At 40.4% G+C, this 25,679-nt stretch overlaps 1 protein-coding gene across 2 annotated transcripts in view; it reads right to left on the bottom strand.

Annotated features, from left to right (window-relative positions):
* Positions 1–25,023, bottom strand: part of ESYT2 (extended synaptotagmin 2) — a 130,310-nt gene extending 105,287 nt beyond the window's left edge. Inside the window, exon 1 of one of the 2 annotated variants that reach the window (XM_084618756.1) lies at positions 24,519–25,023. In XM_084618756.1, the coding sequence (XP_084474882.1) occupies positions 24,519–24,866 (348 nt within the window). In that variant the 5' untranslated portion in view covers positions 24,867–25,023. The remainder of the gene's footprint in view (positions 1–24,518) is intronic. The other variant, XM_084618757.1, reaches the window with a different exon arrangement.
* Positions 25,024–25,679: the final 656 nt, after the last annotated feature.

Here is a 25,679-nt window from a genome sequence, read left to right as displayed (position 1 = left end):
CAATTCCCTGCCTCATTTGCTATACATTTGTTGCAGAAGTTGGAAGGTGAAGCAACAACCTCCTTCACTACACAACCCTGATTCATCCCCAGAGCCCATCTTGTGCACTGAATGAACCAGCAATTCCTGTGAGGGCAGGGGGGAGTATGTGATCATGTAACTAAAGATTATAATAATGCATATGCACAAGGGGAATGAGTTATGGTACCCTCCTCTCAATCTACTTTTACCGCTTTAGGTCCAGCTCTTCTCCCCTCTACACTTGAATCAAGCAAATTCCTCTCTCCCAAACTTGGGACCCAGCAAGGGTGTATTGACAGCATAGGAGAGAGACTCCCTGCTCTTGGTTCAGGCACCCAGATACTGTACAGCACAAACCTCAACAGCCCAGGAAAAGTCCTGCTCAACTCTGGGCTTCAGCATGCCCAGTGCAAATGGAATCTTCAGGGAATTTAGCTGCTCAAATCTACATCTCTACTGAGTATGTGTGAATTATATTTTTTCAAAGGCTTATAACAGGCCAAAACTGGGCAGATTTTTACAGGGATAGCAAAAGGCACATCCTTGACACACAGGCCACCGCCACCCCCACCCACCCACCCACCCACCTTCCAAATTTCAAGTACTTGCTCTAAAGCCCTAGAACTTTTCAAATAAAAAGTCAATACTTTTTAAAAACCATGAACAAAACAATGTGTTTTTCCCTAGCGTCATTCTAGGAAATTGCTGAACAATTTTGGCTGAGAGTTTCCAAAAAAAAGTAGGAAAGTATAAGCAAACTGAAAACAAGGTCACAGAATGGGAAGTGTCAGGCAAACTTAATAACAGGTAGTTATTATTAATCAAGCATTTTATTATAGTAGTGGCTAAGGACCAACCAAGAGCAGGGCCCCATTATGCCAGGCACTGTACAAATACAGACTAACAGACCAATCCTGCCCAAAAGAGCTTACAGTCTAAATAGACAAGAGTTGGGAAGGGGTATAATGCACAAGAAGAGTGCATGTGATGGCAGCAAACATCACATTAGAGTTTTGTTTATTTGTCTGTTTTTGAATGGCAGAGGGAACTTAGAAGGGAAGGGAGGTATGGGGACAGAGCAAGGAAGAAGACGATAAGAGGGGAAGGTGTGGAGCGAAGCCCAGGGGAAACGATGGAGGGAGAAGGAAAGAGAAGAGGGCTGGAGCATAGGAGCTAACAAATTCAGGGCAAAGAAAATCCAGTCAAATTTGTAGAAATTCTCACACACACACACACGATTTGTAAAGAATGAAAATGGTGTTAGTTGCCAAACAGGATATGGTCTTCACTTTGAGATCTGAAGTGATTCATTTAGTGCTAACCAGCATGAGCTCAACCTTGCCACTCAAGTCTTCTCTCTATTTTGCCAGTGCAAGTGGAAGGAGGCAAACCTGTATATACATGTATGCTATTTTTGACAGACTTGTTTATTTGGCCCTTGGATTTATAATAAAAATACCTGGTACCCATTGGGCCTTATACACTGAGTTCATGGTCCGTTAACTGCTCTTTAAAAGATTCCCATGTTCACTGCCTGGTATAGTACTGATTATCCTCAAAGTGTTAATATATGGAAATGCACTTAAGCACCCAAACTCTATCCTGTAGTGGCACACTTAGGGGAAAAAAAAAGATATGAAAAAGTCTAATGTATCTTTGAAAAATCAATGTAATCTAATCTGACTACAAACAGCTAGGTTAATTATAAGGATATTGTTACTGCACAGAGCAGAGTTTGGGTGCCTTCCATTTCCATACCTTAATATATTTGGATTTCCTTGAGATTTGCCTTAACTCTGTGTTACCTGGATTTGTAATGTTTGGTTTTGAGATAACTGCAACATGCTTGTAATGTTTTATCTGTAATTTACAGATGTGTACTCAACCTTAATTCCAGTTTAATGTAGCTTTTAATGTAGGAATTAAAACAAATTTAACTGAATGAATTTAATTTCTACTCTAATGGAATTAATATAAAATGAGAAAACAGCAGTAGTAGGAAACAAGTTTAAAAATGAAGAGTCCTGCATTGATTTGTAAATTGCAACACAACCCAAGCATGATGGATGTTTGGATAACATTTTCCTTCAAAAATAATGCCTTTTAAAAAAGCGTCCTCTAAATCAGGTTTGTGCCTAAGAGACAAGGGACTTGTCTACATTTATAGTGTGGCAGAAGTGTAGCTTCACCACTGTAATGCTTAGCGAAGATGCTACCTAAGTTGGCAGGAGATCTTCTCCTATCAGCGTAGGTACTCCACCTCCCTGAGAGGCAGTAGCTATGTCAATGGGATAAGCCTTCCAGTCAATATAGCGCTGTCTACACTGGGAGTTCGGTCCATATAACCGAGTTGCTCAAGGGTGTGGATTTTGAATGACATAGTTATACCAACATAAGTTTGTAGTGTAGACCAGGGCAAGATGTGCGCAGGTGGAGACACATACTTAGTATTAAACCACACAAAAAATCCAAATACGTTCTACTAGCATTAATTTTAGTCATTATTCTATGTTATCTTCACTCTGTCAATCCAGCAAATCATAAGAGCAGCCACAAAACATCTCGCACAGATCTATACAAGGTAAATGCACATTTTTGATCCAGACAAACGAATGTGCTATTGTTTCATGCCTACACGAGCAACCTGCGTCAAAGTCAGTGCAAGCACTGGTGAAAGATCATGCTCTGAAATGTGTTCAGTAATTGGTCAACTCCATTTGACATTTTCTTAAGCTTGATATTTGGCTGCAACAGCTTTTGAAATTAGATCTATCCCTCTTTCCCCCTATCAGAAATGGACAACAGGTCTGAAGGCCTTGAAGTGGGTTTTAGCCCACGAAAGCTTACGCCCAAATAAATTTGTTAGTCTCTAAGGTGCCACAAGTACTCGTTGTTGTTTTTACTAAATTACTTAGGCACTTCTGAAATCCCACCTTCTATTTTTGTCTACTGTGCTAAGGTGAGGAAAAAAACCTCATGCTTTTAACACCATAAAAGGATAAGTTAATGGTGGCACTGGAACTAGTCTCCAAGTTTAGACAATAAGAAAGAGCCCAAGGATATGTATAAAAGAACAAGACAAACAAAACTTAAATGAATTCCAATTTCACTGCTATTCTTTTCCCTAAAATATGTGGTTTCACTCTATTCCCTAGTGATCTTGCAGATCGTATAAGTCCAAGTCAGTCAGTTTTAAAAAAGGTTGACTTGTTTGCTAGAGTAATCAAACCAAAGAAGTCTGAACCACAAAAAATGTTTAGAAGAGTCGTTTTAAAATGCTTATAATTCAAATTTACAGATTTACTTCAAAGTCTATTCTGCATTCTTGAAGAGTGAGCACTGTAAAATTGTGGAAGGATACACTACACTCTTTATACTTAAGATATTTAGGCCCTGCTTTAAGAAGATCTCAACTCAACCTTCACTAATAATAGCAAAGGCGTCTCCAGCATACGTTGTTCTCACTGAAGAGTCACATCTTAAAACTTTCAGAAAGATACAAGAGAGTTTTCACCAATCATATAGTGACCCTTAATTTTTTAATTTAGAGATTTGCGGTTTTTTCACACTGATGGTACAATTCCAAGCAATTTGTTGAGAGGTACATTTTTTGCAATATAAAATTCTCATTTAAATAAAATTGGGGTAGAGGGCTTTTTGCCCACTCCCAAAAGGAAGACACATTTGTTTTAGATTTTTGTTACAGTATTGAGACAAGGTGCCCTTAAGACAAGACAACAACTACTGGAAAAAACAGTTTGGCCATTAACAGTCCCTACTTTTCCTGGGCTTGCAGCCAAGCAAGGACTGAGCCAGGCAGGCCAGGAAATGGTTTAGGTTTGTGGTGTCTTTGGAGTCACAGCCAATCACTCTTTTGCATAAAGTGGTACCATTACTAGCCTTATGCCAAGCATACGCTGCTTACTCAAGATAACACACCTAGATCTATGGAGAACAAGAAGAGCTCTGCTGAGTCTTGGTCCACAGGGAGATAAGGAGACTTTGGTTGGCAAGAACAGTCCTGCCATAGGCTAGCACTCTATGATATGGCCCAGGGGTCAGCACAGAAGTTGCATTTCCTAGGAGCTAGCCATGAAAGTCAGAACTAATGACAGTCCTAGAAATCAGGCATGAAGAAAAGCAGAAAGCCATCATTTTCTCTACCAATGTAAAACAGTTTCAAAACTATTTAACATTAATCCCATGATGGCACTCATGTACATCCTAAGAGTTGTATTAAACCTTCATATTTTTATTGGTCAAATAGGTGAGAACTGGATTAGAATTCTCTTTTCTTATACCCCGTAAATCAACACTTTCCCCCTTTCAAGTAAAAAGCAAAGCATGCAATAGTATAAAGTTAATCAGAAAATTCCATGTGGTTGCAATGTTCCCAAAGCATTATCTCCAGGGAAGGGAATGATTAGCAGCTGCACAGAGATGGAGTGTAGTCTCCAACTCAATGACCCTAAGAACTGAAGGAAGTTCTAGTCCCAACCATACAATTTCAATATATCCATGCTAATCTATAACCTTGACAATCCTACGTAATGAGCTGGGTTGCCTTTGAGACCTAGCAAGTCACTACTCTAACTATCATAACTTCCAGCAGAGATTCTGCCAGAAAAAAACTCTACCGGTTAGCAGCTGCCCCTCACTTCACTACCACAGACTAGCCTCAGTGATTTCTTCCAAAGTCTGAAATCCAACTGCAATAGTAATAGGGTACTATAAAGAGTAGCCTGTGCCATATCTGGATTAATCCCCTACCAAACAGAAACAAACTATGATTGATTCTTGTTGAAATTAGACAAAGTCACAGGCCTTCTATTTCTCTAGGGAATTTCATAGGAATAGATTTTAGAAGTACTCATGAGTTCACTGGATGTAGTAATTCTAGAATGAAATAAAACATCAATATACACAGTACATTGGAGTTTTATGGCATTACAAGCCACTGGAATCTCACACTCATCTTCCTGCTATTGGCAGACCTGCCAAAATCCAAAACTATGATTACTCCATCTGGAGCCTGTCAAGAGAGTAAAAATGCACTAAGCTTAATCAGTCCTGTGGGTTTACAGGGAGTGGAAGATTCTGAATTTAAAAGTATTTTAAGTCAGCATTGTTCATCCAGATCTGGAAGTAAAGGCAAAAGATTCATTATTCTTTTAAGTGGTCAGTTACATCAGAAATTGTGTCAGGCATTTTTGAACTGAGCAACCTCGGAATTCAAATCTGTCATTTAAAATCTTTACCACCACCATGCACAGCTGATGAAAAGTGAGTAGACTAGGTTAAAAAACTCAACAACAATAATGGATATATTCCATGTCACCTCAAGGATCACCTGCAAAGCTCTACTCAGTATGGCATGCTAATCGCAGTTTTTTGGCTACGAGTTTTGTATCCAACCTCTGACATACAGGTAAAGCAAGAATTTTTGTTACTCATTTCTAATACCTGTATCAGATTATGAGCACATTCAGCAGAGGGCAAGGGGAGTGTGGGAAGAGAAACGTGTAGCATGGCATATAGGTAACAAAAATTGGAATTAATACCTATAGAACTACAGGCTACGTGTCACAGTAGATTAATGAGCATGTGTTAGTCATCTTTGGCTCATCATCTTATCTAGTGCATCCAAAGTAAAATAGTGAATTGTGTGGTGCCTCTGTAGTTTATGCTGATCTACCTCTAGATCCTCCACAACTTGGCAACTAAAAGGAAAGCTACAGAACTTGAATACCAAGACTGTTGTTAATCAACAACACAGCACACTCTAGCTTTGATATTTGTCAAATACCTATTACTGTGGTATCTCAACACTGAAAATACACTGGCAGAGCTGGCTACATGAGGGAACTGGCAAAGCACTTAAAAGCAGCACGATAACCACTTGGTCTTTACTGTCATAGTCAATTGTCATTTCATTTTTCAAATAAAATTTTAAAACCTCTAAGTAGTCTGTCAGTTCCTGGCTCTTAGATGAGATTTATACAGGAATTAATTCAAAACAAACCACAAAAAACACCTTACAGAAATTCAAAGTAAGTTTTGTAAATTTGATGTTGTTATATTTGTAGAAGCCTTCCTGGATCTGTAGAACACAGATAAAAATTTTACTATTCATATTGCCCAAGAAAACATGCTTGACTTGTGAGAAGACAAGTTCATGCTTTGAGAATAGACAGAAGATAGAGGAGGATGCAGTGGCAAAAAAGGAGTGATTGTTTAGCATGCATATTTTAGTTCCACATTTTTTTTCTTTTCTAGAAGGAGTCAGAGTTGCGTGTGGCGTTTTTTCCCCCCCTGTTCCTGAATGTGTACAAATATAGGAATCTGCCATGTAAAAAACAACACACAGAACAATCTGGCTGTTTCAGTTCTTGTATTCAGATTGAATACAATTATGCAAGTCTGCACAACCATGTTTTTTGCCTGAACCAGATTAACAGTGCAGTTCTACAGTTTCACATGTTTACTCTGAGTGCTGTGCACTTCATCTGATATAAATCCAGATGTATTGTAACCATCTTAAAAGGATGTAGTCAGTGAATTTAGAGCTAATATTTGTGTTACAATATTTTACAAGACATACCAAAAACATTTTAATGAACTTTGGTTTAGTTCCTCTGAAACTTTTATGGAAACACTCTATGGTGTTGACAGCCCAGCAACATGGGTCTAACAGAGGAGATCCAGAAAGTAATACTGAGTAGTCTATCATCATTCCTCGGGATGAAACAATGCACAAATAGTAAACCAACCAAAATAAACAATCAAAAGTGATATTTGGAACTCAGGTATGGATTATTTTCAATTTAATATTTTAATCTGCAAGGGTCACCATAAGTGAGACACCAAAATAAAAAAAGAAAAAAAAATGCTATAGCATATCATAAAGGCACTGTCCGTATGTATTACATCAAGAAAAACAATTCCAAGAATTTTATTGCACAAAAGCAAGTAAAGCACTGGTGCAGCCTACAGACAATTTACACCAATGCAGTGTGAAATTGTGTTTACATTATGGATAGGCATTGGTACAGCTACAGAGGTAGCTAAAAACAGTGTCAATGAGGTCTTAGTATTTAAACTGAGCCAAAGGTATGTTATACCCTTCACAGACATTCAAGACGACTGGTTATTGTGCCAAAAAATAATAGGAAAACAGGCCTGGGGGAAAAGATATAAAAGAAGTCAATTTCTCTTACCTACCATCTCTATTTTGTGTTCTTAAAACATCTTACCTATATGGCTTACTTTGCAGTTTTAACTTTTTTACCCTTAGTACCTTACAAAAGTAAACAGGAATCATTGGAACACAATTTCCTTTTAAGTTAAACCTTCTTATTACATCTTCTGTGGACCAGAACACTGACAAAACTAAAGACACAAAATTTAATTATGATGGAATATACGGTGCAGTAGCCAAGCGCTAGGGAAACCTTGAGATGTTACAACAGAATAATCCATTGGAAACTGAGGTCAGTTCCAAACACCCCTATGCCCACTTCCCCAAAATTGGATAACCTAGAAGATACTGCTGCCAGTTTGGTTATCAAATCAAGCAGGTATATTGCAACTCATCATTGCTTGAAGAATAATTGGAGGAAGAGAACATCAAGGATCAAAAACTCAGTCCACGCAAATTCCAGTGCAATATTACTGGAGAAAAGGAAGGGTGATCATTGGGCCATTCAAGATATCTATGGCCAAACAATGGAGTTGAACAGCAAGACAGTAACTCTTGTGACCAGCCTTAAGAGTGGCCTACCAAGCAGTTTATATGTTGGTTTAATGTCGTATTTTGCGTATAAGATTTTTTTAAACACCTCATTGCTATTTCTAACATTAAAGCCCGTTTTTTATGCTCTTCATAAGCATATAAGAATGGCTATACTGGGTCAGACCAAAGGTCCATCTAGCCCACCATCCTGTCTTCTGACAGTGGCCAATGCCAGGTGCTCCAGAGGGAATGAACAGAACAGGTAATCATCAAGTGATCCGTCCCGTCGTCCATTCCCAGCTTCTGGCAAACAGAGGCTAGGGACACCATCCTTGCCCATCCTGGCTAATAGCCATTGATGGACCTATTCTCCATGAACTTATCTAGTTCTTTTTTGAACCCTGTTATAGACTTGGCCTTCACAACATCCTCTGGCAAGGAGTTCCACAGGTTGACTGTGCGTTGTGTGAAAAAATACTTCCTTTTGTTGGTTTTAAATCTGCTGCCTATTAATTTCATTTGGTGACCCCTAATTCTTGTAATAAGAAGGAGTAAATAACACTTCCTTATTTACTTTCTCCACACCAATCATGATTTTATAGATCTCTATCATATTCCCCCCAATCATCTCTTTTCCAAGCTGAAAAGTTGCAGTCTTATTAATCTCTCCTCATATGGCAGCCGTGCCATACATATAATCATTTTTGTTGCCCTTTTCCGAAACTTTTCCAATTCCAAGATATCTTTTTAGAGATGGGGTGACCACATCTGCATGCAGTATTCAAGATGTGGGCATACTATAGATTTATATAGAGGCAATATGATATTTTCTGTCTTATTATCTATCCCTATTTTTGACTGCTGCCGCACATTGAGTGGATGTTTTCAGAGAACTATTCACGATGACTCCAAGATCTCTTTCTTGAGCGATAACGGCCAATTTTAGACCCCATCATTTTGTATGTATAGTTAGGATTATGTTTTCCAATGTGCATTACTTTGAATAGGTCAACATTCAACTTTGATTCCTGTTTTCTGAGTCAATAATTAGTAGGTCTGAAATTGACATTCATCTCCACTCAGTAAGGGACTGCTTATTTTCTAACCATAACAAGCCCTTAGTTTGTTGCAACAAACAAGTGTTTGTTTTGTGACCAAGCCCCTGTTACATTGAATAGACGGATCAGGAAGACCATTCTTTTCCCTAAGTAACTAATAAAACAGAAGCTTGGTCACAGAACAAACACTTGCTCCTTGTAACAAACCAAGGACTTGCTATGTTTAGAAAATAAGAAGTCATTTTACATTCTATAACACAATATGCTGAAGATTGTGGTCATGTCTGTACACCTCACACATTTACGGTGCTGAACTCACTACCTATATTTGGCATGTCAGAAAATAAGTTTTTAACATACGAACGCCTCTCTTGCGTCTTATTCTTAATATTTTAGAAACATAATACATAAAACACATTCAAGTTCCACAGACATACTGAGAAACATTGCTTCAGCCCAGACACATTACCTCATTACTATCTCTTCTCCTGGCTATTGGCTGAGAAGTTTTAAAAGTGTCTTCTGATGATCTTGCAAATAATCAACTCTGTTATGACTTCCAGAAAGCATTTGCTGATAGATGGCTGTTGATATTATAAGCTACAGCAATTTAAGAGTTCAGAGAGAATCTCTCAGTGACATAAAATCTTCATTTGGGACACCATGAAGTAAAAACACCTCAAGACCCTTATTAGGGGAAAAGGAAAGCCTACCATGATGGCTTCAAAAGCAGATGTTCCATTTCTTGCAAGACACCTCTTTCAGGTCTTTAAGGTCAGTACAGTACACCTCAAAATATGCCTAATGATGGAAGTTTTGCCTATTTAGACTAAAAATACCTCTACAGAGAAGCCTCGTGACATCCCTCCCATATATTTAGTGCCATAAATGGACACTAGGAATGCTAAATACTGAAAACAAGATTACAGAATTGTGTTTGTTAGAGAAACTAATCCAGTTTTCATCAAAACAAAGATCATTTGCATTTTCAGGCCTCAGCAAGTAACAGAAATCTTGACACACCTCCCTGCAATGTTTAATCTGATGATCATTTAACAAACTAAACACCCCTACTAATCATAGTGGCTTTATTCATTTAGAAGCAAGCCCAGCCATATATCTTCCAAAACAAGAATGGGACCATTCATTTAGAAGCTATCTTTCTATGGAGGAAAACCAACTAACTCAGGTTCAGTCACTATTAACCTGTTATATATACACATTTGAATAAATATTATTTAAAACCACTGAACCAGTGTCAGACATAGGCCAGTCAACAACAGCTCATGATATAATCCAAAGAATAATTTGATACCATCTTCTGGCAGACATTCATTTATGTGAAGTGGACATTTTGATGTTGCTGAACTTTAATGTTTTACAATTAAATTAATTCTAGAGAAAATATTGTTGCTTTCTTTTTCTTCTGTCCAACAAACGGACATTTCCCAATGCCATACCAAGGTAGGCATCATATCTACACAATGCATGTCAGACCTCTAATTCTGTACTAGCGCTGTTGGCTGGTCCAATTAAAAGAAGCACATAGAACATCTTTCCCCAATTCACATGCAAAAGAAAGTTTATAGGACGCCAAGGCAGATTTCCATAAAGTATTAAGGAGATACACGAGGAAAGAATTTATCCCACTGAATTTATTACCTTTTATGGAGTTACATTTGGCTTGTTTTGAAGTCTGACTGATATATAATGAGAAAACGTCCTTCAACTCAAGCAAGTTGCCTACAACTTATTTGCCCCATTTCACTTCTTCCAGCGAAAATGATAGAGGCAAAGAATTCAGAATTTAAAGCACTGCTCCATCTACAGTTCCTTCCCATGTCTGTTTCACTACACAGCACCACTGTACCTTGAAGCTGTTTTTCTCAACTTGGAAATTTAAATGCTAGCAAAATAACAACAGGGGTGGGGGTGGGGGGTGTCAGTGTCCACTATTGGACTTGCAAGTTCAGTTTTATCTGAAGTATTGTCACAGTGCTACTGGTAACAAAGGCTTACACCTGTTGGACATTTAAAATAAAATATATAGTACTTTCTAGCTGCAGCAGATAGCTTCATAATAAACTGCTATTATCCAATGGAGAGACTGGAACGGAACTGAACTCTGGATTGCCAATTTATAGGAATGCTTTTGCAGTCCCTCATCTTTCACTCAGCAAAATTCTATTTCTTATTCTTCTAAAAATAGCTGCTAACTAACTGAATTGGGGAACAAATTCCCAAACCTCCGTATTGATTTTCTCAAGCTCCATTACTAAAAAAACGTTAGCAATCAATTGCTTAAATGAAACAGGAGAAAAGAGTGCCTCATGTATGAAGTGAAGAATATATAATAATGTTATTATTCTTTAATATGCTTCAGAGAGGTCATGTGAGATCAGGGTAGATTAATTTAAATCACCAATTTCAATCATGATTTAAATCAACAAGCAGGAAACCTTGATTTAAATAATTAACTTTCATCATATTTGGCCTTTGTACTTTTTAGTTAATTTCCTTAAGAAAGGCTGATTCTCATTAGTTGGTAACTTAAAACATGTTGATTTGCAACTAGAGATAGATTTTACACTAAATTGGGTGCTTCTTTTTGCTATCCAGGAAGGATACACAACATTTATACACATTTATTTAAGCAATTTATATAGCTTAACTTATGTTTATTCAAATTCTTATAATTTAAATGTTTTATTGTGTTAGAAAATGGTGAATGATTAATTTCTTATTTAGTAGATTAATTTTTACTTGTCATTTGTTAAGCTCAATTTGGATGGAAAGTCAAATTCACTTAAAAATGTAAAAAAACCTTTTGGATTGCTTTTATTAAGTAAAACTCTAATATACTGGATATAGATAAGGTTTATCAAAAAGTTTATCAAAACATATCTTGCATTAAAACTTAAAAAGAAAAGGGGTACATGTGGCACCTGAGCGACTAACAAATTTATTAGAGCATAAGCTTTCGTGAGCTGCAGCTCACTTCATTGGATGCATACAGTGGAATGGAACCGATGAAGTGAGCTGTAGCTCACAAAAGCTTATGCACCAATAAAGTAGTTAGTCTCTAAGGTGCCACAAGTACTCCTTTTCTTTTTATGGATGCAGACTAACACAGCTGCTACTCTGAAACCTGTCATTAAAACTTAAGTAACATTTATTAAACACGAGGTATTTTCTTTACTTAGTTAATTGAACTGTTTCTGGTCACCATGTGTTCAAAATTTTAGAACTAGTAGACCTCATGCTCTCACACCTAGCTTTTATTAACAGATTGGAAGCAGAAAAAACAGGCTTTCCTGCTTTTTCAACTCCCAATTCGTTTCTTAATGTCCAATGAACTAGTCAATAATCTGAACTAGTTGAATAAACTGTAATGAAGAAAATATTCTCTCTGTCCCTGCAGAAGAGGCTACTGCTATCAAAAGTAATTTAACAAACTTTGGTTCCAGGTGTTTGGTCCATGACTTCCACCAGTTCAGTGGCCTGACTTTGTTTAAAACTTGGCAGCAAACATGTACTACTTGTTTTTTGTATTTTAATAGATAAGTTTAGGCCTTAACTTAATTTTAAAATAAACCTGTATTTAAACACAATATCCAAATTAAATTTTAAAAATCCATTTTTAAATTTTTTTTAAATAGTCAATTTTTATCCACCCTTTGAAAGACAGGATACAAATTTGAAAGGACACAGAAACTTCACAACAGACTACATTTTCAATGATGCTTAGATACAAAAGAGTACCAGCTGAAGGGCTTTATTTCCTCAAGTTTTCCTGTGTTATTTTATATCTAGAATGTTAGACATACAGATGTACTACAGCTACTGAATCAGCATCTGCAATTAAACAGTAATGAACTAAAAATTTACTCAGCTCCTTCAATTTTGTCAAAGAACTAAAGTAAACTCCTAACAGTTAAGGGCCCAGCTGATTAAGGCAGTAATAGAAAAGAAGCCCCTTGACTTTAATGAACAGTAGCAGTTTTGATAGGATTATATTAGTATATAACTATATTATATATACAGTTTTATATTAACATGGTATCAACTTTGCACAAATTACGTAGTCTCTAGAAAAAGGGCAAAACAGAAACCAAAGAAGATGAATTATTTTTAGAGTTTATTGAAATGTTTATTTTAAAGGAGAGATTGTCAAGGGTAGTCAGAGGCTTGGATGGATGCTGCTCTCTGTTTTAGTTATAACTCAAAGTAAAAAAATCACCAACTAGTGTCCCTTATAGCACATATGGTTCAATGATACACAGATCCACATGTATACAATACTACGTTATAGCTCCTGGTTGTCTGTGACATTTAAATGGGGGTGTTGTCTTTCAAGTTAAAGTATATAAAAGGGAAAAACACTGGGTGAGGATTATTATATGAGAGGTGAGTAACATATTGTAAATATCTCAACATACATCATTCAATAATTAATTAAACAAGGCTTATTAAACAAAGAATTCCTTTAGCACCATGTAAAAGAAAATCTGGTGCTTTAAATATATTTGTTAGTACAATACAGAACAAAACAGATCTTTAGACATCAGAACAAAAAGGGGTTTAGCATACATTTGTTCAAAAAGCAGATACATATGTTGTGAACTAAAGAGGAAATGTTCATGTTCAGAGAGGGAAAAAATTCCCTTCTTCACATAGTAGGTTCCTACAGCCGTTATAAATAATGTCAGTCTGCTTGAAGTTTGGGGGCAGAATTAGACCTGTTCGCCACCAGCAGGCGTGGAGAGTATCTCTTGCCACTCCCTATGAGCCTGCCAGTTGAGACAGCTTCTACAACCACAGTAAATTCATTTGACTACAAGGATACAATAGTAAAATATTTTATATTTCACATTTTGTCCACAGCAGGATGTGGCAAGAATTCTTGAAAAGTTTTTGCATACCAATTTGTATCCCTGTTTGACCACAGACCCAAACCATCTTGGGCAAAGGATCTGTAGATCTTATCACTTAAAGAAAGGAAATTCCGATAAGTATGGATACATTATTAGTCTTAGTACTGAGATATGCAGATATGATGAGATTTTAACAAGTGAAAGAATTTGTGTGTGATAAAGTAAAACGTGGATGTGATGAGAACCTTCCTTCAAATCCAAGTATGAGAAGTACCACCTATGCTGAAGTCTGCTAACTTGGATGTAAGCATTTCCATCTTGAACGGCTGTTTCTTCAGGAAACTTATTCTGTTTCAGATTGAGTACTGCTCCACTTCTTTAGATCTTTGACACTAAAAACAAGATGGATTATAACCCTTAACATGCTCCCTGGGCAGTGTGTGACTCCTATATTTGGGGAGGCTGGGCATGAGCACCAGAAGCTCCCTAGAAGGGGTGCGGGTGCCCAGACTGTGGCCCCATCCCCTGCTTCACCCTCAGCCTGCTCTTGCTTGGCCTTCTACACCCGAGGCCCTGCTCCTGCTCCACCCCCACTCCATCCCAAGCCCCCTCACTCACTGCTCGCACCTCTTCGCCAAGGCCCCTCCCACCCTTCATGGAACTTTGAGCAAGTACAAAAACTTGGGGGGCATTTGCTGCTCTCAGACACCCCTAATTGCCACCTGCTGCTTACCAGAACACTCCGAAGGGCTCTGGGCCAGGTGGAGGTGGCAGGGGATACTCCCGTCCTGGCCATTGCAGTTGGTATTGCTCAACCATCTGGCTTAACTGGCACCTGCCTCCAAGAGGAAGGCGGGGTGGGGGGGACCTTGGTGGAAGAGGTGGAGTGGGGTCGGGATGAAGTGGAGCAAAGGCAGGACATTGGGGGAAGAGTAGGATGCAGGAGCAGGGCCTTGGGGCGGAGCATGGGCAGGGCTATGGCTCAGGTGCCCTTTCGGAGGCGACACTCCAAAGGCAGCAGGCCAGCGGCGCACCTCCAAAGGGAGGTGTACCATAGCCTGTTTGGGGAGGCTGAGCCTCCCCTGGCCTCTTATACCCACCACCCATAACGTGCTCTCTTGGCACAGGACTGGTTCAATCACTCCCATCGGAAACATGTTTTACAGTTTCCTTCATGCACCACAGAAAGGAGTACCTGTGGCACCTTAGAGACTAACAAATTTATTAGAGCATAAGCTTTCGTGAGCTACAGCTCACTTCATCGGATGCATACAGTGAAAAATATAGTGGGGAGATTTTATATACACAGAGAACATGAAACAATGGGTGTTACCATACAGACTGTAACAAGAGTGATCAGGAAAGGTGAGCTATTATCAGCAGGAGAGCGGGGTGTAGGGGACGGAGACCTTTTGTAGTGATAATCAAGGTGGGCCATTTCCAGCAGTTTACAAGAACAGCAGGAGGGGAAATAAACAAGGGGCCACAAGTACTCTTTTTCTTTTTACGGATACAGACTAACACAGCTGCTACTCTGAAACCTGTCTTCATGCACCAGTGTTTCTTTGGGTTGTTTTAAATTGGAAGTGGGATGAATCTGCATCTTGACAGAAATGTATCTGCTTTTTCTTGTAAAGACAGACACTTAGTGGACAGAGGGAAAGCAGCAGATACATTCAGAATTAAATGAAGCATTTGGTGCTATGTCTTACAAAATCTTAATTCAAATAGACTTCAGTAGGAACATTCATATAGACTGACAACTGGCTGAAGAAATGTAAACAAAGGTTATGAAAACAATAGTGTAATGAGATATTGCAGAGATGTGCATTCGGTCCTACCTTAGTTAATATCTTCATTAAGAAATATTAAATGTATGATGTAAACTGTATCAATAATCTGATTAAGATTTATGTTCTATTAGAAAGATATTTGATAAAATTATTTCTATTAATATAAAAAGAGGCTGTCTTTGAACTAACGGAAACATAAGCCATGCTGCTTCATGATAAGGACAGCCAAATGACAACATAATACTCATCACGTGATAGTTATTTTCAGCCAGAGTAAAACTACACTCACATTTCTAGTAACAACTTCGTGGCACATCATTCGAGACTGCTTCAGCTAATCGTGACCCTCTAACCCATTTTTCAAATCTTTGTTTAACTGTGGATGAGAATTTCAGTCATAGCAGCATACAGTGGAAAAACTTAATGCACTGACTCATTGCCGGGGAACGCTATTCTTCCAAATTCTTCTAAAGGTTATTTACGTGAGAAGGGTTCTATTAGATAAACTATGTTTTAACAGTTTGCTGCACAGAATTTTAATACTATATTTTTTGGCTGATAGGCACATATACAATTTTTTTTTTAAATTAGCCCCAGTACCTCCCACAAGTGATCTCTCCAAAATAAGCAGCCATCATTTATTCAATGTCTTCACTAGTGCATTTAAAGAACTAAGTAAATATTAAAAAATGTTATGCAAATTAAGTTTGTTATCTTTTATAGGCCAGTTTTTAATAACAGAAAGCTAAATTTAAAGATGGCTTGTGAACAGCCTAATTTTCAATGTTTTCTGAATTTTTTTTTGCAATGAAGTAGGTTAACAGGTCATCTGAAATGATGGAACACAAGAGACTGGATGGGCAGATTTGATAGCATAAAATTACAAGTTTAATTGTAAAGTTAACAGATCCCCTTCATACTCACAAACTGACATCTCAATGGGGCATCTGCTCACTCCATTCCAATAGTTTCTCTTCTTCACCAAGAAACTGTCATGCATGAAATATCTTTTCCAACACTAAATGGCCGAGCTAGTAGCACCTAATAACAATGCCTGCCGCTTCCCATTATAGGGTCCTCTTTTCACTTGCTTATAACTTTGCCAAACAAATTATTTGGGCTGAAGACATGCCAGGTGTCTGCCTTAGGCTAAATATTTTGGAAAACTTCTTCAGTCAGACCAGTTCAGCCATTCTGGAGAACAAAAGTAGGCAAAAAACCTTACTTTACCCTCTGTTAAAACATCTGGGCAACCTCTTCTTTGACAGGCTCTAACATCCTCATCCTTTAGAACACACCTACCACATCGGGGCCCCTCAGGTGAGTTCACACAAAACAGATGTGGGGAGAGAGAAGGAAGGAGAACCTTCCTCACAACTTTTAGCCCAGTGGTTAGGGTACTCACCTGGGATGTGGGAGACCCTGATTCATGTCCCCCTTCTCCCTTGTGAGAAGAGATTATTTTAAAAACAGGAATCTGCCACCTCTCAAATGAGTGCCCTAGCCATTGGGCTATGGCATATTCTGATGTGGGACTCCCTCAGTCTCTCCCATTGAAGCAGTTCCACTATGGATAAATAATTAAAGAATCATTGGACCCGAGAAAGAGCGTGCACACAAGCATGAGAATGACTCTATAGCAGCGGTTCTCAACCAGCAGTCAGTGGACTGCACGCAGCCCAATTACCACAAAGCTGCAGCCCAGCATGGCGGGGGTCTGGGGTTGGCACGGCCGGCTGGCCCCCCGGCATCAGGGGTCCGGGGCTTCCAGCTGGCCCCGCAGTGTCCGGGGCTGCCACCTGACCCAGCAAGCTCCGGGGCTTCCAGCCAGCCCCGGGGGGTCCGGGGCTGCCACCTGGCCCAGCAAGCTCCAGGGCTTCCAGCCGGCCAGTCCAACAACTTTGGGCTCCTGGTTGACCCCACAAGCTCTGGGGGCCGAGGCAGCTGCGTGTCAAAGGTCCAGGGCGGGCAGCTGGCCGGCCCCACACAGCGGGAGTCTGGCCTGCCACTGCTCTGCCACCCATTCTCTGCGGCCCAGGTAACACAGTATGAGCCAAATAAGTTGAAAACCACTGCTCTATAACCTGGTGGTTAGAGATTTTGAGAGACCCAGTTTGCCTGCTCCAATGGCTTAAAAAAAAAAAAAAAAAAAGTATTTATCCACAGTGCAACAGTTTCAACAGGAGAAACTGAGGGAGCCCCACATCAGAATATCCCATAGCCCAACAGTTACAGCACTCTCACCTGAAAGGCAGCAAAACACCATGTTCAAATCTCTTCTCCTCATCAGGTTGAGGGCAGGGACTTGAACTGGGGTCTCCCACCTCCTAGGTGAGTACCCTAACCACTGGAATAAAAGTTATGAGGGATATCTCCTCCTCCTCCTCCCCAGGCTTCTTGCAAAAATATCTTTGACTTCTAACTCCAAAGTGAGTTTACAGCTGAGATTCCCCAGCAGAGATAGGTGCTTAAATCCAGACTGCAGCCTATCTCCCTGAGGCTTTGGCTAGACTAGCCTTTTTGTTGGCAATTTTTTGTGTCAGTCAGGGGGAGAAAAAAATACCCCCTGACCAATATAAGTTTCACTGACAAAAGCGCCAGTGTGGACAGCACAACGTCAGCGGGCGTGGTTTAATTATGCCGGCAGGAGAGCTCTCTTCCACTGGCACAGAGCAGCTACACAGGAGACCTTACAGCGGTGCAGCTGCAGCGGTACAGTTGTAATGCTATAAAGCCCGTAGTGTAGACATAGCCTTAAAAGTGCAGGTCTAGCATGTACCCCTCTTGTTCGCATCTCCCAATGACTAGCTTAAGAAGCTCCTCGCCTAGCATGCTGCCTTTATGAATTGTAGTCTAAGGCTCCCATCTCTCCCCATTCATTGTATAGGAGCCCAGGCAGTTAACTCCGACTTCGTGAATTGCAGTGTGTTTCTGTGATTTTCTATGCACCTAAAAGTTAGGTGTTGTGATGCAGATGTCACGATGCCTAAGTATCTTCATGAATTGAGGCCTAAAATAAGAAAGGAAGCAAACAATGGGTGAGATATTATTTAGCACTGGCTTCAATTTACCTTTGTTACATTGCCTCTTTAAACAACTACACTCAAGCTGAACTAGAGCTTTATTAAAGCTAGTGCAGGTAAAATTTATTGTGTGGCTTCTCTCCTGTTTAAAAATGTAATACAAGCTGGAATTTAGCTCAAAAGTCAGCTCTGAAGGGGGTGGGGGGGACCAAAATATGTTGGCTAGAAGAAAACAAGTTAACTCTTAATTCTCTATTAATTCCCTTAACTTGCTACTCTGTTCTTGCTACTCTTTCATACTTCCCAGATGTAAACTTGATGTCTAGATAATTGTCTGCAATACTAGTCATACAAAATGATTAGCTGTAGCTAATTATTAGGCCAACCATAACTTCGTAGGCAAGTTCAATTTAATATGGTCACATTTTATACTTAGGTCTGACCAAAGAAACATACCATGACATTTATGACTCAGCCTCCAACTTTGAGTATTAGCATTTTAGAATAAGAAGTCTCCTGGACCTGCTATACCTTAGATAACAGCAACATCAAGCAGCCCTCTGTTTTCTGTCTTTTTATGTTGCTGGGTATAGGAAAATTTAACTGAAGTCTCTTTATACTCTGAAAAGTGACAAAAGTGGCACTGTGGGGTTCCATTTTTGTGTTTAACTTGTGTACGAGATTCATTGCATTCATAAGTAGAAAAGTGGTTTGTTCTGAGCTGCCAGCCTTAAAAGTGAACCTAAGATTCAGCTGGTAAGTTTGGTTCTTTTTAGTTCACATTTCATCACCAGTCAAAGATTCTGCAAGACAAATTCACGCAGGTTGCATCTCTGTCACCTCAGTCTTCAAATTCTATACTCTATAGACATAAACCAGGGCAGAATTTGACCCAGTAACTCAAAATTGAGCTATTTTTCCTTTTTGATATACTGGGTCTGTAGTGTTAATAGGAGTAAAGTAAAATGGTCTAATTTGTCAGAAATCCATCATCTTCTCTGTAGAATCATACTGAAGTGTTTGACAAAAACCCCAAGATATTATGTACATTTTATTCAAAAAAAAATAAAATAAAAATGAAGGCTAAACACCTGTACACACCAAGAAAGTTTATGAAAATATGTGCTTTATATTTTCAGGTAGACATGCTCAGTTTATTCTTCAGCAGCATGATCCCTCACCTCCTCTTGCAAGGAACTAATGTTTATTGTTCATATATCAATATTTAAGATCAAACAGATATTTAAATATACATTCTGTGAAGTCAAGCCACACACTTTGCATCACTTCACCAATGCTTTACTGAATATAAACTAAATAAACTTTCTAAAAACATTATAGCTACACTCATTAGTTTAGGAACATCCTCGTAAAACTAATACATGTTGATAATTATATATTAGTGTCCTTTCCCTTTAACTGTTGTGGTGGCATAGTCTGATAGTAAGGCAACACTAAGTGCAGTCTCACTGAATCCTAAAAGCATCACTTTTGGCTTATTTATGCAAGAAAGCTGCATCAGTTTATTTTAACCTAATTTACTTAAACAGATGCAATCCAAACCCACTGTGTAGATACTTATTTTGGTTTAAACCAGGTCTTTAATTTTAATTAGATGAGGACACTGTTTACGGTAAACAACAATAAGCCATTCTTAAACAGAAATAAACACACAACTCCAGTTAAACTGTAAACTCTCATGCAGACAAAGACAGATTGCAAAACAGTTTCAGAAATTTGCAGTTAAGCTTTGCACATGTCATTAGCTTTCTTACATAGATCCAAAACATTTAAGCTTCAAAATCATTTCAAGTTGATCAGTTGAAAACACTGATAAAGTATTTGTGACTTAAATGTTTTCATGCTGAAATGGTTAATAATGCTAAAATTTCTTCATGTGCTTTTCTGTTGACTGCTACCAGAGACTGCATGGCTGCAATGCCTCTCTTCCCAGGCCACAAATGCTATTAATTTGGGAAAAATTTCTTAAGACAAAGTCATCCTGTTTCACTACTACGTCCTGAAGAAAGCAGCAAAGTTTCACTCATACAAATGCCTACATACGTGTCCCTAATGAAATCAGGGAGATAGTCACCTTAAAAAAAAAGATGAAACTTGGAATCACGTAAGGGTTTTTTTGTTTGCTTGTTTGGTTTTTGTAGGATGGTAGAAGGTAAAGGTTTTAACTTCTAAGAGTCTGAAATCCTGTCAACCTGATTGACAGTACAAAGCCCAGTGGGACATTGGTCTTTTAAAACAAACTGGAGGAAAGTCCCACTTTCCATCTCTAAAGTGAAATTCTTCAACTGCTGCTTTTCTTTGTATTGAAGTTTGTAAACCCTTTCACAATGCTGGGTGAGAAGTGTTGTCCTTGCTTTTAAGAGCACTTTGAGGCCCAATCCTACTCCTATTTAAAACCAACAGCAGAACTAGTGACTTGGAAACAGTCACTTTATATGTGAATCACTGCCAACTTCCCAATAAAAACACATACCAAAGCTTTACCTTGATTTTAGTGTGTTTATTACTGTAGTGGAGCCTACTCTTTTTAAAGAAGTTATTCTATACTCCATTTCAGATTGTGTTCACAATGAGAATGCTGATGCACAAAAAAGTCATGCAAAACAATGAAAAAACGTGGTGCCCAAATATCGAAGGACAATAAAAAAATAGTATCAAAGAGTTTCTTTTAACAGTGTACATTTTTATTTAAAAATGGATCAGGGCTGCTTTGTCAAGTTATGCAACTCCTGATAATCTTCAATGAACTTATTTTTGTGTATTTAAAAAAAATGTATTCTCTCCGCCTGACCACCTGGTTACAGAAACAAAGTGAATTTTTACAATCACAAGATAGTATTAGTTGACCTTATCTAGAAAAGGTTTATTTCAGCAGAAGAGTAGCATTACTTTCAAATCACAGTTGACATAGCAGTTAATATCCTTGGCATACAACTGGAACTGCTTGCTTAAATTAACACAAAAAACTGTTACATTCCCTCAACACATAGTGCTAAAGCAGTATTCTTACTCAAGATTTAAATTTTAATTTTGCAGTGGTGTATACTAAAAATAGAACAAATGGAACTAAAGAAATGATTCAGATGTAGGATTATAAGTTATTTTTAATAGAAAGCGTATTCTATGCTCTCCCCGACTCTCATTTTCTGTCCCATAATAGTAGTAACCCTCAAATATTAAGAAAACATCCTCTCTCATTATTCCAGTGACCTGCAGACAGTGCAATGCCCTGCAGTACCTGATTCTGATTGAGTAGCAACTCCTTTGGATAGTTATACTGCAATGGATTCAGTGTCTTGTCCAAGTGTCCTCGTTTTGGAATAGCAGCTGCAATCAATGACCCTCAAAAGGTAAGTCTGTAAAGTGCAGAGAGAGATGAGGGAAAGAAAATCTTCTGGGATACATTACTTGAGGGAGGAAAAGACAGAATAAGAACTTCCATAAAGCTCATTTTTATTCACTGTGGTAGCAAGTGCTTTTGTCCATTTAAGGAACAGCTCTGACTTTAAAAATGTGGTCGCTGAACTCTCAGCAGGCCTTCTGTCTTCATAGATCAAATGTATCGTAATTACATCTATCTGGAATACAGAACACTAAAAGGTGAAAGAGGACCAAGATTTTTTACATTCAGGCCAGCCATCTGATTAGACAGGAAGAACAAATGCAGGTTTACTATTAAATATACTTCCCAAGGAAAAGGTCATGTTGGAGATATCTGTCAGATAGGAAAGCTGCTTTCTCATTGCACTGTAACATACTATGGAGAAGCTAACCAACAGGAGGATGCTATGCAGTAACTACTTGTATTAGCACTAGGAAAATTTGAGCACCATATAGGTATTCTTTCAGCTGGTCTTGCTGACAAAGCTCCCTGAAGTAGATATTCATGTACTGCATTAATACAGGCTGAAAGTCTTGGGTAACCAATCACTACAAAAGATAAGGGCTAAAAACAAGCCACTGATTTGCAATTAGGATGAAGAGTTCTATTTGATAATGAAAATTTTTATTTGAGAAAAAAATACTGCATTAAATCTAACAGTGTTCCTAATTCTATTTTTTCCAACATTAGCTGAGCTTCTGATGTCCACTAGAATTTCATCTCTCCAACAGCCTACAAAGTATAGTTTCAAACCTCTAAAGAACAGACATTATGTAGGCACACTTCCAAAGCTTTAGGTCTTTGGTCTACACACACGGGGAAATAAATGCCATTTTCTCTAATGTCTATACAAACCACGTCATAATGCAAAAACTGAAATACAAAACATTAATCTTGGCTACAGAGGACTTACTGTCTGTATGTAATGCATCTTCCTATGCAGAATCTAGATATCAAATTAGGTTATGGAGATGAACCAGCCATGCTATGAAGTTAAAATTGAAACTTGCTTCTTGTAATTAACCAAGCTTCCAAATGCACACATCCCAAATTCAAAATCAGTCTACTGCTACCATTTAATCCTAAACTAGACTGTATAAAAAGTTTGGTGCAAGTCACACGGTTACAGTTATGGAGATTTAAAAATGTCCAACACTTGCCACCCTCCCCTCTCACTAGTCTTTTCTGAAACACCTACAAAATTCACTTCTACTGGAGTGTTTAACAAGTAGAAAGGTCTTTTACTAATTCTGAACAGATCAGATAGCAATTAGATTATTTAAAGATTTGATCAAGTGAAAGCAAAAAACACTACACATGTATATTTTAAGCTTATCCTCACACAACACTTGATTCACTCATTGCAATGTATGCATGGCTCAAATGTGGATGTCTGAGAGAGGGATGGAGAGAAGAGTAGTTATCAGAGGAATCACACAGAAGTAGATTTAATCTTTCCAGCCCAGAGGTGTGATGTGGAGACCGTGAAGACAGAAGTTAGGTGTAGAGAAGGCGTCCAGGAAGGAATGGGGATCTATCTTTGAGGGACCTGGAAGGTTCCTTGACATTGTTATGTGGCTTGCAGGTAGTCTAAGCAATTCTTAAAATAATTAAGATTTAAAGGAATTACTAGACACAAACCTTAGTCAACCTAAGGTTTGAAAGAATGTTACCTTCTGATGACAGCTATAGTTCTCAAAGTGCTCAAAAGGCTGCAAATTCCAAATTAAAGCTTCACTTACAAAAACACTAAGAGATCTTTTTAAAATAAATCAGTAAATACACTAAGGTCACCCAAACAGCCTTAGGTCAGTCCTCATGGCAGGACTCTCAGAACAGAGCCAGAAACAGAACCTCATCCAGTATTCAAGGTTCATTAAGAATCACTGGTAAGATTAAGCTGTGGGGGTGGTGTTGAAGTTTCATACTCCGGTTTTTAGAAAACGTACACTTGCAGGATTTGTCTGAAACATGAGATTTATACTTTAAAGATGGTTTATTTCCTCTGAGCTAATGTAAGAGGCTAAGATGCCTACAACAGTGTAGCCAGCTAAAACGCTGAGCTAAATTTTTTCTTTGCGAGAAACCCCAACCAGGAAAGGTTCAAACCCTACTCGTAAATGTAAATTACGAGTCAGCAGAAGGCAGTGACTGCTTCATGCTCAGCGCAGGTATTAACTGGATGGGGCATAAGTGTCCGAGAACTGACGCTAATAAAAAAGGTAGGCAGAGCAGGGGCTGCTCACACGGCACGCTGGGTGGGTGAGTGGGGGCCAGACAGTGAGTAGGCGGCGAAGGGGAAGAGCCAAGAGGTGCTATCGCCCGGCCTGGGGATGTGAGAGAAGCAGCACCCCTCCACCCGAAATGGGTGGAGACGCGGATATTGGAGGAAGCGCTAGGGCAGGCACCCCAGGGGCGCTGGCAGGTGATGCGTGGCTCTGGCTCCTCACGCAAAAAAGCCCCAAGGAGGTCGGACTCCCCAGCGAAGGTCCTAACCTGGCCTGTCTCTCTTCCCCCGGGGAAGGTGCCAGATCCCAGCCCAGGGTGCATGTCACAGCCCCAGGCGGTCAGGTCCTGAGGCTGGCGACAGGCCCCGGCCCGGGGCGTCACTCACCCATGCAGGCAGCTCGGCCGAAGAGACGCTGAGCCGCACCACCCGCTCCTCGTCCTGCAGGAAGGCGAGGGCCCGACCCAGGCGGGAGCTCTTGCCGCCGCGGTGCCTGCGCAGCCAGAAGAGCCCGAGCAGGGCTATGAGGATCCAGCTGAAGCTCAGCCCCAGGTAGCCCAACACGTACACGGGGAAGATCAGCGCGAAGCTCCGCGCGAACTGCGACACCAGCCCCGACACGTCGACGCTCAGCATCGGGGGAGGCTCCGGCACCGGCTCCCCGGCCGCAGCCTTCCCCGCCGCGGCGGGGTCCGACCCCGCGCCGGGGGGCTGCTGGGCCCCGGACCCGCTCATGCTCTGCTGGCGGCGGCGGCTCCTCGGGCGCTGGCTCCGGGCGGGCAGTGGGCGGCGGCGCCTCGCATCCTGCGCTCAGCCCCGCTCGCAGTGCCACACACCAACGGCCGCCCGCCCGCTTCCGGGTGCCGAGCCGCGGCCCAGCCCGCCGAGGGAGGGGCGCAGCGCGCGGAGCTGCCCAACCGCGAGCCCCGCCCCTGCCCCGCAGCAGCCGCCCTGTGTCGCCGTGCGCTCAGCCTCCTGCGTCAGTGGGCGCCGCGCTCCGGCTCAGGGAACCCGAGCGGCCCCCCCCGAGGCGGGCCCCGCGCGCCCGCCGCCGCCGCGCCAGGCTCGTCCCCAGGGACCCCCGTGAACAGCAATACAAGCCCCCTCCCCACCCCCGCCGGACACGCCGCACGCGGGACCCTTCGCGCCCTGCAGGGCCCCAGGACCAGGGCTGCCTCCCCTGGGTCTTCTGCACAGGGGCCCCACCCTGGGCAACTAGGCGGGTGCAGCAGCACCATTCCTGAAGCTGGCTCTGGGCCAGCCCGGCGTGCAGAGAAAGCCAAACAGTGCGCCTCTCTCTGCCCCCTCCTCCCCCCCGCTTCCTAGGTGGGAGCCAGGGGGCTGTCCAACTCCGGCCCCGCCCGCAATAACAGCATCCCAGCTTCCCTCCGTTGGTCCCAGTGTACTAATCACAGGATCAAAGCCTAACTGTGCATGGAAAAGGGGACTGGGACATGAGACGGAGAGAGGGGGAAATATAGGATGGCTGGTCAAAATCAGGGAGTAGGACCATGGATGGGAGACGTGAGACAAACGCACTTTTTAGGG

The sequence above is a fragment of the Lepidochelys olivacea genome, assembly GCF_965140295.1.
Source record: "Lepidochelys olivacea isolate rLepOli2 genome assembly, chromosome: 2".
Lineage (NCBI taxonomy): Eukaryota > Metazoa > Chordata > Testudines > Cheloniidae > Lepidochelys > Lepidochelys olivacea.
This window is presented reverse-complemented; position numbering and strand designations above follow the sequence as displayed.